Source organism: Charadrius vociferus, unplaced genomic scaffold, assembly GCF_000708025.1.
Source record: "Charadrius vociferus isolate BGI_N301 unplaced genomic scaffold, ASM70802v2 scaffold163, whole genome shotgun sequence".
Classification (NCBI taxonomy): domain Eukaryota; kingdom Metazoa; phylum Chordata; class Aves; order Charadriiformes; family Charadriidae; genus Charadrius; species Charadrius vociferus.
The window spans coordinates 6,517,393-6,531,286 of NW_009648332.1; the positions used below are offsets into that span (position 1 = coordinate 6,517,393).

The 13,894-nt window shown below is 39.9% G+C and overlaps 1 protein-coding gene across 1 annotated transcript in view; it reads left to right on the plus strand.

Moving 5' to 3' along the window:
- PIK3R3 (phosphoinositide-3-kinase, regulatory subunit 3 (gamma)) overlaps positions 1-13,639 on the plus strand; it is a 75,971-nt gene extending 62,332 nt beyond the window's left edge. The window contains exons 7-15 of the mRNA XM_009884844.1: positions 2,654-2,765; positions 5,134-5,232; positions 6,685-6,865; positions 7,629-7,754; positions 8,536-8,678; positions 9,838-10,014; positions 10,861-10,935; positions 11,298-11,468; positions 12,891-13,639. Of these exons, the coding sequence (XP_009883146.1) occupies positions 2,654-2,765; positions 5,134-5,232; positions 6,685-6,865; positions 7,629-7,754; positions 8,536-8,678; positions 9,838-10,014; positions 10,861-10,935; positions 11,298-11,468; positions 12,891-13,092 (1,286 nt within the window). The 3' untranslated portion in view covers positions 13,093-13,639. The remainder of the gene's footprint in view (positions 1-2,653; positions 2,766-5,133; positions 5,233-6,684; positions 6,866-7,628; positions 7,755-8,535; positions 8,679-9,837; positions 10,015-10,860; positions 10,936-11,297; positions 11,469-12,890) is intronic.
- Positions 13,640-13,894: the final 255 nt, after the last annotated feature.

The window sequence follows — 13,894 nt, forward strand, 5'->3', positions numbered from 1 at the left end:
GGGAAAGAGAGGGGGAAACCAACCCTGTAGTAAGGACACTTGGTGTAATATCTAGTGCTCTGTGTCCATATGCCAAATTCCTGTTCCTTACCTTTCTGGTCTTAGTTTGCTTTTCTGTGCCCGGTGCTTTGGAATGAGCCCTAACAAAGCTGCTAAATAATTCCACAGTATATAAAAGAGCAAGACTTAATCTTATAAGGAGGGCTAGAGAAGTATTCAAGTACTCTAGAGAATACTTGAAAGCCTCTTCTGGAAAGCCCCTATTACCAGTGTAAAACAGGCTTTTACACTGTAAAATACCTTGAAGTTTTTGATATGCCCAAGCCTTAACTTGCAAGACCCAGTGAAATAATTGCTGGTGCTGGTATAGTTTTCTAAGAATTCTCCATGCTGTTCTGTGTTGTATTTTGTTGGGTTTTTTTTTTTTTTTTTTCAGATGAATCTTCATGTACTTGGTGACTCAGAAGCTACAGAAGAATCTGGAATAGATCAGAACAGCTATAGGTTTTCTGAACTCTGATTTACTGCCATGTACAGGCACTCAACCACTGTGTGTGTCCTGTCGCTTGCTTAGAGCATGTAGGGTAGCACAGCCCAGATAAGAGGTGGGGAGGAGGGAAGACCTGAAGACGCTTTCTAATTCAGGAACTTTTAGTGGAGGAGATGGGACAGCATAGGGCACAGTTGATTCTACAGGCTTAGCCTGGATACATGCTCCTCTGACCCTGCAAAAGTGGGATAGGTCTGGGATCTTGAAGCAAAGTAGGGTTAGAACTGTGTCTTGCTCTCAATGATGCTTTGTACAAATAGGTGCGATACAAACAACTGTAGTAATTGAGCTAGGAGTAACTGAAGCCTCCTAACCAGGAAGCTACTTCACCGAATCCAAAGGTTTTAACCTTCCTTTTATAACAAGACCTGTTATTGCCTCAATAGATATGTGCACACCTGAAAGTTCTCTGCTCACCCCATAAAAAGAACCTGTATGCTATGGTTTAATGCTCAGTCCCACAGAATGAATGCTGCTATCTGAATCAGGTGTTTGGTCAGCAACCCCTAGGTGCAAACGTCTGGGTCAAGGTTCAGATTTAGTTTAGATTGGCTCGATTAAAGATTCTACTGGTTTGTCTGAGAACAGTGAAGTTACTGTGTTGCATATTCAACATGAAATGGTATTTGGAACTGCAGTTGGAACACTGTTTTCTCTTCTTTAATGTGGGAGGTGTGGCTCGGAGGTGAGCAGATGGATGGTGCCAAGTAGCACACCTCTCAGTGTTAAGCCATTCCACGCTGGAGCTAGAGATCAAAATCTTCTTTCTGCTCCCTTTATTTGTATTTCTACTTGTGCACTGGGATTGTGTGTGTCTGAAAGATGGTTGTTGTCAGCGTGTGTCAGGTCTGCTTGCTGATGCTTGTGTAATCTGATGGCTAGGGCATAGGGCTGGGAGCACAGATGTTATGGGTCTGACTTAAAAATGTGCTAGTAGCAAATCAATGTATGTAGCTGCTTTCTTACGCTGAATTCAAATGTTACCTGCCCCTGTAAAACACTCTGTCTCATGAAATACCTAAAGAATGCTTGGTTTCAGTGGTAGTGTTCTTGATGAAGCATTTAGCCTCTGTAAAGCAGGGGAGAGCACTCAAGACATCTTTCTCAGAGAAAATGGTGTAATGCAGTTCTCCTGACAGACAAGTCTCTACCAATACATAAGCATGCCTGTGGCTACTGAATTGCTCCTGATGTAAGGCTTATATTCAAGGCCATGATAAAGTAGTTTGAGCAAAAACTGACCAAATAGAAAGAGCTTCAGTGCATTGTATGCCCTTATATTGTGTAACTTATTTTGAGAACAGAAGTAAAAGCCTGTTTGCCTTGAATTCAGAATAGGGGAATTCTGGGCAGGTATGCACTAGGCCTACAGATGTGCAGTTCTGATTGTTATTCAGGGATTTGTAGCATGTCCTTTCCTGTGGTGAACACTTCAGCTATGTAAAGTGGTACAGGCACTCTAATAATGACCTAATGTCCCCTTTTGCCTTCCTTCATCCCCTTCCTTTATCACCTCGTGTCCTGTAGTATTCAGAGTCACAGCTTTTGTTTCTAACGGGAATGTAAATGACAAATTAGTATGAAACGTGAACCTTGTGTCTATTATGGTTATGCCACCGCTTCTCTCACTAGCAGCATTTTTCCCTCTGAGGAAGAGTCCACCTGTTTGCTTTTAAGGATAGGCATAAGGAGTGATGTCTCCTGAGCAACTGGGGTGTTTCCATAGCGGTGCACAGTGCTCTCCAGGCTGTGGCTTTCAAACACAATACACCTTTGTAGCTTGTTTGGAGGTTTAGGTAGTGATTGCCCTTGTAGTCATGCCTCAGCCAGTCTTCCTTTTAACAAAACTCTTATTTCCTCATCCTCCTTCCCTTTCCCCTTCCTCAAGCACGTGTTTGGTTTGAGTACTGGGAAATCTGGGATCACAGTGCAGCTGTTGACTTAAAATTCTTTAAAAGTTACAAATTCCATTTATCTTGAGAGAGCTTGAAATCCAAGTTCAGGATGCACACTTTCTCTTGCTTTCTCACTGTCATATTTCATGAACAGTTCAGTGATTATTTCCCCCTATTTACCTTTCTTTAATCTGTTCTTCATTTTCAGCTCTTCCTCCAAAGCCCCCCAAACCAATGACTCCAGTCAATACGAATGGAATAAAGGACAATTCCAGTTTCTCTCTGCAGGAAGCAGAGTGGTACTGGGGGGACATCTCAAGGTAAACAATATTACTAAAATATATTGATTGAATTTTGTTAATGTTATTTAAAATAGAATAAACCTGTTAAAATTCAAGAGAAAAAGAATTTTCTTTTGCCTATTTCAGGCAGCATTGTACAGGAGGGAAATGCTTCAGGACTATACTTGGCAAAGCACCTAAATTAAAGTACTTGGCTGGATTCAGGACCTGTGTTTAAGTTGTTACTGTTCTGGTACAGATATTGCCAGTCTTGGTGACAATTATTTTGGGTTTCTAAATTTCTTCAGATACGCAAAGTCTTTAAAAAAAAATAAAATAAATTATTTTGTTCAAAAGAAAAGTGCTTCTGAATATGCTAGCTAATAGCGTTTTGTAAGCATAAAACGCTGGGATGGATGCAGTTCAGCAAACTTTCAGTAGGAGCCTTGTTCACAATAGAAGGAGTTGCATTCTTATTTTTGGTTTCTTTAACATTTGATTAAAATTTCATCTGTATTAATTTCTATTACATGGTGGTACAAAAATAGCTCTTACAAATGCTAACCTTCACCAGCTATACTGAGCAGATGATATAGACACATACCAAATAAATTAAGTTTTACCTCCTAAGAAAACCCTATTCTAATGCGCTTGAGAAAATAGATGGCTTGGGTTAGGTTCAGAAGATGAAGTGCCAGTGTTTGTATACTTAATTGCATAAAAGAACTGAAGTGTCCAGTCATCTCTTTGCCTCTTAAGGCACTTCTGAAGAGTCTAGAACTTGGAACTCTAAGGGGAAACATAAACATGCCAGGAGTGTGACCAGGAATTGCTCAAACTTGTGCGCATAAAACTTTGAAACACTTTTTCAGATAGAGGAAAGAAGAGTGTGTTTGCCACGGTAGTTCATTGACGCTCTGAGAAGGGAAATAAAGTTTTCATATCTTTATTGTACCACCCTTATCTTTATAAAGCAAACCCGCATAGATCTTGCTTTTGAAGGGCCTCGGCAGTGATATTTTTCTGTTAATTCTAAATCAAAGCAGAGTGGCAAAACCTGATCTCAAAACCCATGAGGCAGGGTTTGTTTAAAACTGCTCAATACTGGTATCAGTTTATTGACTGTGGATTTGTTCCTCAATTAACAGTGCACGTGATGGCAGGAGCTAATGCAGTACAAATTACATTGGAGTGGCTTTATTAGGTTAAAATGTGATACACGCACATGTAAAGATGGAATTGTTTATGACTGTAATTTGACAGCCAGCAGGTATGGACTGCATTGGGCTGTCAGGGCAGGAGCCATGTTCTTCAGTCTGAAAATTTTTGTGCTGAAAACTTTGTCACGAGCTCCAGGGTGCAATTTACAGGCATAAGCCCAAGCCCTTAGACCGTATGTATCTATTCAAAAAGAAGAAGGCCATTGGAGTTAACTGGATCCAATCTGTAAAATGTTCTGAGAGGAGTAAGTGGATATGCATGTGATACATAATAGGAGTCAGTTTTACTAACAGAATGGTTTTCAGGCAGCTAAATCAAAACTAAGGCTATTTTGTAAGAATACTTTTGTTCCTTAGTATTTGAACAAAAAAGCTGCTGTTGACTTTTCTTTTTAAGATTCAAGTAGGCTTCCTACCTCACTTAGATAATGTTGAGGCTACCTGATAACCTTTAGTTTCCAAATGATTGTATTAAAAAGGGCTTAGTGCTTCTAAGAACCTGTGAGGGAGCTGTTATAAAGAGAGATATGTAATCTGGGTGAAACAGTCAAACCTGGCAAGACCCTTAACTCTTCAGCTGTAATAATTTTCTTAATGCTGACAGGTACTCACTTTCACTAAAAGATTTCTTGATTTAGCTTAAAGCTGTGGACTGAGTATCCTTTTGCTTCAGTTGTAAATACGGAAAAGTTGCACTGAGGCTAGCAAGGTTGTAGTGGTTTAAAACAGCTGTAAATAAGATCAGAGTTAAGCCAATAATGAGTCTCTTGAGACTAAAACTGTGCTAAACTCTAGACACCTTTGAGCTATGATGCTAGAGACCCTTTCTTAAGAGGTCAGGACAGGCTTCTCAAAGGGCACCTGTTTCCAGTGTGGACTTTAAAACCTGAGCAGATTACAGAGAAAGGTTGTGAACTCTGAGACACAGCCACTACTGTTGCTTAAACAGAGAATTCTTCCTGTGGCAGTTGACTGCAGCTGCTATTTTTTAGTATAACTACCTAAGTTCAGACTTGCTTTAGATGGCCTAAAAGACTGGACAGGCTGAGTGTGAAAGAAGCTTGCCTTGTATTTTGAAGATTGAACTCTTTATGCATGCTGGTGTTACTGGCTCCAATATTGATACCTGTGGTAAAGATGATCATGTCCTTAATGCTTCTAATTTTGCCTTCCTTTCCATTCTCCAGGGAAGAAGTTAATGACAAATTACGAGACATGCCAGATGGAACATTCCTGGTGCGCGATGCATCAACCAAGATGCAGGGAGACTACACTCTGACATTACGGTAAGCATTGAGCAGTTGTAGTCCACACAGTAAAACCCTGAGTAGCTAGTTGCTATACCAGTGACAGCAGTGGCTGTGTAAAGCTGACGTGGCTCAAGTTGAGAGACGTTCCCAAAGGTACTGTGGATCACAGAATGAGCAAATGTATAGCCAGATCTGGTAGTTGGTTCTGTTCTGTGCATTGAATCCTGTCCCTCACTAAACGCTGCTCTCAGGATTTCTGTGTAGATTAGGTGGGACTCAGGGAGGGAGAGCTGCTCAGTAGTGCTTATAGTTTCAGAACTGCTAAGGTAAAAGGTATTTATAAACTAGGGCTTTGATTAATGGGAGTGTGTTGAATATCTCGTCAGCGTGCAGCTCTGGAAAATTGAACACAGCGTCTTTGCAAAAAGAGTATCTGGTGCTTTCTGATCTAAAGTTTAGGAAATATTGAATAGGAGCCATGTTCCTTTCTTCATTAAAATTGTCTGCAAGTGGCAGACTTCCCGGAGCTGCCCCAGCCCTGACTACTGCAGTTAGACAGCAGACCTCATGTGACTAGCTGCTGGTGCCTTGCCCAGCCTGTCCAGCCACTTGCCTCTGCCAGGCTCCCAAGATTGGTTGTTAGAGGCAAACAGACGAGGTGCATAAACCACTGCCTGTGTAGCACACCTTTGGGAGTTTCTATGATAGGGTAGATATTTGATCTTGCTGTGAAATTCCGTTGTCTTAATGGCAGGTTTGAGCCCAAGGGTGTCTTTTAAATTCTGCTTTGACTTCTGCCTTGAGGTTCACAGCTTGTGCACTAAGGTTTGGCATGATTTGGTTATTTTGCTGAACACAGATGTCCCTCGGAACCAAAACTCAGAGTGCAGGAAGGACAGGATATTGTCTAAACAGTCGGTGGAAAAAAAGGAAGCAATAAGCACTATATGTGGAAACTGCTAGAATGTATAAATCTGGTTAATGTAAAGTCCTAAACTTACAACCATCTTGTAATCCTCAAAGGATTTTGTTTAGGTTCATGTATCCTGTATTAGCATCCATAAATCAAAAGACTTGTTAATCACTGTATAAATGTATACTCAGTTGTATACTATTAGTGACCCCAAATTGCAGGAAATTGTGGGTTTGGGTTTTCATATGGCTCCCTTATTCAGCCTGCAACATCCTCCTTTTCCCTTGCAAAACTTCTGGCAGAGCTAGGTCTTAAATACCATAAGCTGGCTTCAAAATGAACACATAGGAAGAGATTTACTTTGGGCTTTGCTCCTGTTCAAATAATATCTGCTGATAATTCTGAGTGTGTTGACTCTTAAACTACCAATATCTGCTAGTATGTAAAGAAACACTATGAAGGTGTACAGTGTCAAAGCCACTCACCCAGGAATTTCACTGGTGTCTTTATTAGCAGCCTTTGGTTAGGTTAGGAGGTACACAGTAAAACTTCTAAATGACTGTACTGCTTTACAGGAAGGGTGGCAATAATAAGCTGATAAAGATCTATCATCGGGACGGAAAATATGGCTTTTCTGATCCACTGACGTTTAATTCAGTTGTGGAACTGATTAACCACTATCGCAATGAGTCTCTTGCTCAGTATAACCCGAAGCTTGATGTGAAGCTGATGTATCCAGTGTCCCGATACCAGCAGGTAAGATCTTCATTGGACCCCAATAGCTATTGGTGCAGACAAGAAAAAAACTGCAAATGTGTATATGATTTTTCCTCTTTGTGAAATCTGATTTTTTTTTTTTTAAACTGGAAAAAAGAGGTGAGTTTTCACACTTGACCTCACTTTGCTTGTAATAATGGGTCTTCCAGGTTGTCTAGCCATTTAAGCTTCTTCATTTTGTCAAGTTTCCCGTCTCCATCTGAGCCAGCCCAATAGAGATGGGAAACCCTGACATGCAGCAGTTCTAGACAGTGTTGCCCTTGAAGCATATATGAACCATGCAGCTGCTTGCTCTTTGTGTAGCAAGCTAAATTTTTCAAGAATATTTTTTTCAAGTTTTATTCAGTAGCTAGAGACAGTGTCTTACGTTAAGGAAGAAGAACTGCAGAGCTTTCTGCAAAAAAAATACTCTGATCTTCAACTTCAGATTCCAAGCAATTCACTTCCTCCTTTCTCCAATAGGCAATAACAATCCTAGATCTAAGCTGTAGTGTGGTTTTGGAAGCTTAGTATTTTGGCAGAGTTCTTGGTATCCCATAGTTCCAGTTCCTACTGTCTGTAAGCTGTGGAACTTGTTGCACGAAGGAAGGGGGATTTAGGTACAATGTTTGTGTTCTGTAGAAACCTGATTATAAAATTAATGCTAATAGCAGTAAAGTGCAAATGTGCATAAGTGGATGAACGAATACTCTTAAGGAAAACCTGCTTTGCTTGAAGACTTAATAGCTTTTTGTATGTACAGGATCAGTTGGTGAAAGAAGATAATATAGATGCTGTAGGTAAAAAGCTTCAAGAATACCATGCTCAGTATCAGGAAAAGAGTAAAGAGTACGACAAATTGTATGAAGAATATACCAGAACATCACAGGTTGGTTCCACTTTAGCTATCTGTAGAGTCTGTTTCTTGTTGTTTAAAAAGTGGAAAAAAAATATTTTAACCTGTTATGGCTAATAAAGGCAGTCCAAGGTCAGAAAATACAAGGAAAAAACTTAGTAAATTGTGGAATAGAGCAAGGTGGTTTCAAAGTTGATGGAAACAGTGAACATTACTTGTTGTTGATAGTCCTAAAGATACAGTGTGTGCTGAGGAGGAAAGAGGAGCTGAGCTTCCTAGTATAAAGTAGAACGGTGGAGAATGCAATCACCTTCAAGCTTTGCACTGCAGACTTCTTTCTTGGCTGCTGAGTATTTCCAGCTGCTGTATCCTGCAGTGAGAATTGTAGAGGGGTTTGTCCAGGTTTTTTATGAAGTTGTGTTCAAATCAGATACCAGATATTAAGCATTAAGGAAGTGTGAACATAGTATTTGGACTGCTTCTTGTAAAATAAGATAGTTCATATATAGGGAGAAGGTTTACTGGCAGTCTTCCTGCAAACTAAGATGGAAAATATGACTAAAATATTTGAGGGGTTTACAGCCTAATAGAGAGCATCTTGTTGGGGAGGAGGGTAGACTTACAGGGAGTAAGTCTTCCCTGGACTTCCCTGACTCTACTCAAACATTTGACTAAATTTAAAACTGATTAATCATATTTTATCTGGGGGGAGCAGGGGGAGGCTCATCTTCTCAGTCAGTTTAGGGAACATAACTGAGTCTTGCATTGTGATCTGTATCATGAACAAATGATGAAGGACTCTTTCCTCACATAGGAAATTCAGATGAAGAGGACCGCAATTGAAGCATTTAATGAAACTATTAAGATATTTGAGGAACAGTGCCACTCACAAGAGCGATACAGCAAAGAATACATTGAGCGATTTCGCAGGGAGGGGAATGACAAAGAAATTGAACGGTAGGCTCTGAGGTTGTTTGCTTACAAGTAAGAGCTAGTGTCCACATTGACACTCCCGTGAAATGATTTTATATAATATTGCATCATATAAAACACTTTGTAAACTCAGTAATTACTCTGACACCTTCCCTCAAGGTGTCTGAACTTTCAGTAAAGCCCTCTTCTGTCAGGGAATTTCATTGTAGACAGAAGACGTGAAAGATCTCTGGATTATTCTCTCTTCAGTAAATCAAGATACTGTGATGAGGATCAGGAAATAATAGCTGTGTTTTATTATCCCACTTCTATTTGGATTTGCTCAGAATATAATTCAGAAAAACCTTTACTTGTAAACTGCAAAATGGGCATAGATCTGGTAAATCTCATAATCCATAGTCAGTTTTAGTCACTTTCAGAGAAGATGAGTGTTTGATTGCCACTACTTGGTGGTGGATAGTGGTCTTCTAACAGAAATTCAGCAAGGGCCTCATTTGAAATTGCCCTTCTGTGAAGATACTAACAGAAAGAGCTGTGTCTGGGCCTTTGAGGAAACATCAAGTATAGCGCCTAACTTGACACAGTGCTTTATGGATCATGGTAGAGTAACCTCCAGGAGATTTTTAGACTGAAAACAGTTACTCATAACAATTTTACTCTGTGATTGTGGTGCTTCATTTTGACTAAAGATCAATTAACAGGGCAAATAAGTTATTTTCCTGAATTGTACCAAACCTGCAAGCTAATCTCGAATGAAGAGACTAGCAGTGTTGCTTCTTGGTGGCTCTTGATCAGTAATTGAAGTCTGCATTTGAAATCTTGCTAGTACTGGTACTTATGGTGGGATTGCATAATTGATATACCAAAAAGTGAATCTGACAGTGAAGGAGGAATCTGTTCTAGCTTACCCTCCTAGAGATAATTTGTCCCTGAATCTCTGCCAGAAGGAAATATATTAGGGTAAACGGAAGGTTCAAACTATGCAAAAGGGTGGTAGGTCTTCTGGCAAGAGGTCCTTTTCTGGCACTCTTACAGTAATTTTTGTGTTAAGATGAGGCAGTCAAAGGGAGGAGCTGCCATTACAGTAGTTCTTGTGATACTCTTATATAAAAGTGGTACTGGTAAGGCTTAGTCCTTCTAGACTGGTTTGACCTCATCTCTCAAATATTGCACTTGTTTGCAGGATAATGATGAACTATGAAAAATTAAAATCACGCCTGGGTGAAATCCATGATAGTAAAATGCGCCTGGAACAAGATTTGAAGAAACAAGCTCTGGACAACAGGGAGACTGATAAGAAAATGAATAGTATCAAGCCTGACCTAATTCAACTCCGCAAAATCAGAGATCAGTATCTTGTGTAAGTAAGCCTGACCTGTACCTCAGTGTAGTGTCTTTGATGAACCTGATTAATGACTGTTTCTATCAGGATAATGGGAATTTAATTTTCTTTTCATAACCAAAGTTCTGTGAGCGCTAAGGTACTACATTCTGACATGGAATGTCAGAGTAATTGGTTGGCCTCTTCATGACTTCATTCCTTTATTATGCTGTTGTCAGACTTAAAAGAGCCTGCCACAACAACTAGGTGCACGTTCTGCAACTCCTGTAAATAAAACCTTTAAGATAAATGAGCTATAAACAAAATCTGTGCCTGCTGATACAACAGAGGTTAGTATTTTCTGTGCTGGGTGCAGCAGATGTTGCTCACACCTACCCTTGATTTCGCTGACACCTCTGTTACCCAACTTCTAATGTCCTTGTGCTGGACTGGGTGCAATAGGATTCTGGCAGAAGACAAGGAAACGTGCTATCTCAGAAGGTGATGTTAGGAGGTTAGAAGAAGCCAGTGGCAGTACCCGTTTTGTTTTCCCAATGGACACAGGCAGCTGTCATAATTTGTATTCAGCTTCCTTTCTGGCCTGCTCTGTGCAGAGGCAGTACTTCTTCCTCAGCTGTAGCCTCTTCTTTTTCCATTTAAGACATTGCTTCGTGGCTTCTCTTTGCTATTGCCCAGTAAAGGCAGCATCTCAGAAGATGATGCAAGAAAGTGCTCTTATGGAATCTATGGTTGTTGCTACTGGAGAGCAAACTAAGCTGCAGACTGTTTCTTTGTGGGACATTGTGTCTGAGCTTCATCCTGCTCAGTAGGAAAACCTGTACATGTACTCTGAAGTAATGTATTAATGCTCTCTTCTTCTGGTAGATGGCTCAATCACAAAGGGGTGAGACAGAAGCGAATAAACGACTGGCTGGGGATCAAAAACGAAAATATTGATGAGTAAGTGTCACACATATAATTTTACTAAGAAGTGTTCCATTAATAAGTGTTTTCTCTTGTGGGGTTTGCTAGTATGAAACATGAGTTTCTCAGTAAAGGACTGCAGAAAAAGGGAGACATTCTCTATGGGAACTATATGCTATGTGAGGCAACAACTCTGCTGAAGCATTTAGGATTAAACAAAGTTGGAACAATTAAGTTCTAAGTTGAAACCTTTAATATCTGTCCATTGAGAGCCTGACCTCCTAATTTGAGTGTGTTCTGGTATTTCTTTGAATGATTTCTGCAAAAATAAATCATTTTGCTTATTAACTCCTTTACTGACCACTGACTGGTTAAGTTAAATTTATCTTCTCTTTTAGCACATACTTTGTGAATGAAGAAGATGAAAACCTTCCACATCATGATGAGAAAACTTGGTTTGTTGGGGATCTCAACCGTATACAAGCAGAAGACTTGCTCTGTGGGAAACCTGATGGAGCATTTTTAATTCGAGAGAGTAGCAAGAAAGGATGTTATGCTTGTTCTGTGGTGTAAGTGCATTTTCCTTTTTGTTCTAACTACTCAATTCATAAATCTCTACCACAGCTCTTTATTTTGGAGAACAAAAGCCAGGTCTAGCCTAGGCTTATCCATTGGAATATGTTGCGTGTTTGCAGGAAGACTAACATGGTAAAAGCTTTGTTGCAAAAGTGTGTTTTGAATGTGCAATAACTGTAGTCCTAGAGGTCTCTTAGTTGCTACAGCAGCTAGTACAAAATTCTGAAGTATCCCAACTTGAAGGTCTACAGTCCTAAGTAAATTAAGGCCAAATTTTCCCATATTCTTCCCTGACAAGGAACACATTGGAAGAAGAAAAACAGGTCTGGAAAGGTGTAACATCTTTCGTTCTCATTTTCAGACATGGCCAACTCTAGATGCTTTCTCTTGTATGTTTAAGGTAATAGCGATGCTTCAGAGGAGACATTATTTGTGAGCGGTAGTTTTTATGACATTCACACAGCCCTGCATTGATTTCTTGTGTTTCACTTCATTTTATGCTGGTGTAATGGAGGTCAGAAATACTTTGATTCCATTATCTAAAAACCCTTTGAGCCTGTTCTGGAGAGCAAAGTGGCTTTCACTGATTTATTTCACATGAAGTTAATTGCTTCTGAAAGCAAATCTGAGAAATTAATACATGAAGGTGTATCACCTCAAGGTAACTGAAGATTGTAGTATCTGCTATATTCAAGATACTGTTTGTCACAGTCACGGAAGTGATGGGTTCATCAGATACTTTGCTTGGTTGGTATCATACTACAAGATAGCAAAAGGATGGCATAACATAACCTGTTTCTGCATGTGACTTGGATTGTAATAGGGATTACATAATACTTGATCTTTCTGGCAGATAAATTTTTCTAGCAGCTTTGGAAATACTGTGTTGCAGTAACTGCTTTGCCAAGTTAGGGACTCAGTCGCTATGACTTCAGGTAATGAACCAATTTGAACCCATGCCATGCCTAACATTAAAAAATGTGCACTGGAGGTTAGTGCTGCGTTTCATGAAATACTCTGTAGGTCCTAAGAATTTCTGGGGTTTGGCTTCTTTGCTTGATAGAAAGGTTTCCAGATAAGTTGAACACAAAGTCATAGCTGACTTCAGGTGCTTGTCTTCTTGGTTAAGCTCTTGACTTTTTTTCCAAGAAACGTCCAGAGAACAATGCAGTAGGGAGTTGTACTGCTGGGATAGAAGAGGCCTCTTATGTGGATTATTATGCAAGAGTGTTTAATCACATGCCCTGAAGCACTGTTTCTTCACAGACTGTATTAATCTCCTCAACTTGCATCTGCTGGGTCCTCCATTATGTAATTTAGTGACTGGCAGGGTTGCTGCATTAGTTAATTGTTAATAGACTGTCACTTTGGGTTTGTCCTTTGATGCTAAACTCTCCTGGTTTCTTTCATTGCAGAGCTGATGGAGAAGTGAAACACTGTGTGATCTACAGCACTCCAAGAGGTTACGGGTTTGCAGAACCATATAACCTGTACAGCACGCTTAAGGATTTGGTTCTTCATTACCAGCAGACATCCCTTGTCCAACACAACGATTCCCTAAATGTCAGGCTTGCCTATCCTGTCTACGCACAGATGCCGCCCTCTCTCTGCAGATAAATTTTGGGGAGGAGGAAAGTGTTGGCTATCTTGGATTCTTTTCTACAATTTTTATTAGAACTTGGAGGGCATTCTTTCTCCTTAGACTGCTTGTTTTGCACAAGAAGTGATTCTGTGAATGTGAATCAAAAAGAGGCCTAGCAGCAACAAGACGACAACTTGGGTGTAGGTGTCCTGGTGCTACCTTAAAAGCTCAGCTGTGCTTTTACACTGATACTTTTGTTTCCTTATGAGGGGAATAAACTCAACACAATGCATACAAAAATACTGGAAGCAAAACATCATTTTGTGGAGCTAATTTTTTGCCAGGCACCTTCAGTGGAACTTCTAATCGGATTTTGTTTTCTCTTGTTCTTGTAGAGACAATTTGAAGCCTCTGTTTGAGGCATCAGTAATGTCCTTCAGTCTTAAACTCCCAAGAAACTAGGGGGGAAACTCTACCACAGCAATTCTTCTCTATTAATTTTAGCAGCTTCACTGCGATTCAGCCGAACTTCCAAAAGAGGGCTTGTCTTGAGGTAGCATGAAATTTGGTGAGAGAAGACCAAAGGAATTATGGGAAAGCTTCAGGTTTTTATTTAAATGGAAAAATGCTTGTAAAGAAAAGTTGCTTTATTTTTTTGCCAACAGTAACAAAGTTTTGGTTTCAATGGCACTACAGGTCTTCACTTAAAGAAAACATTTATAACCAAATTGAACACACCAAAACTTTGTTCGTTGCTAGATCAAGCACTTATGGGGAAGGTTGCATTAGCATCCGCACATACTTTCTACACCAAAACTTGAAACAAATAAAAGGAAA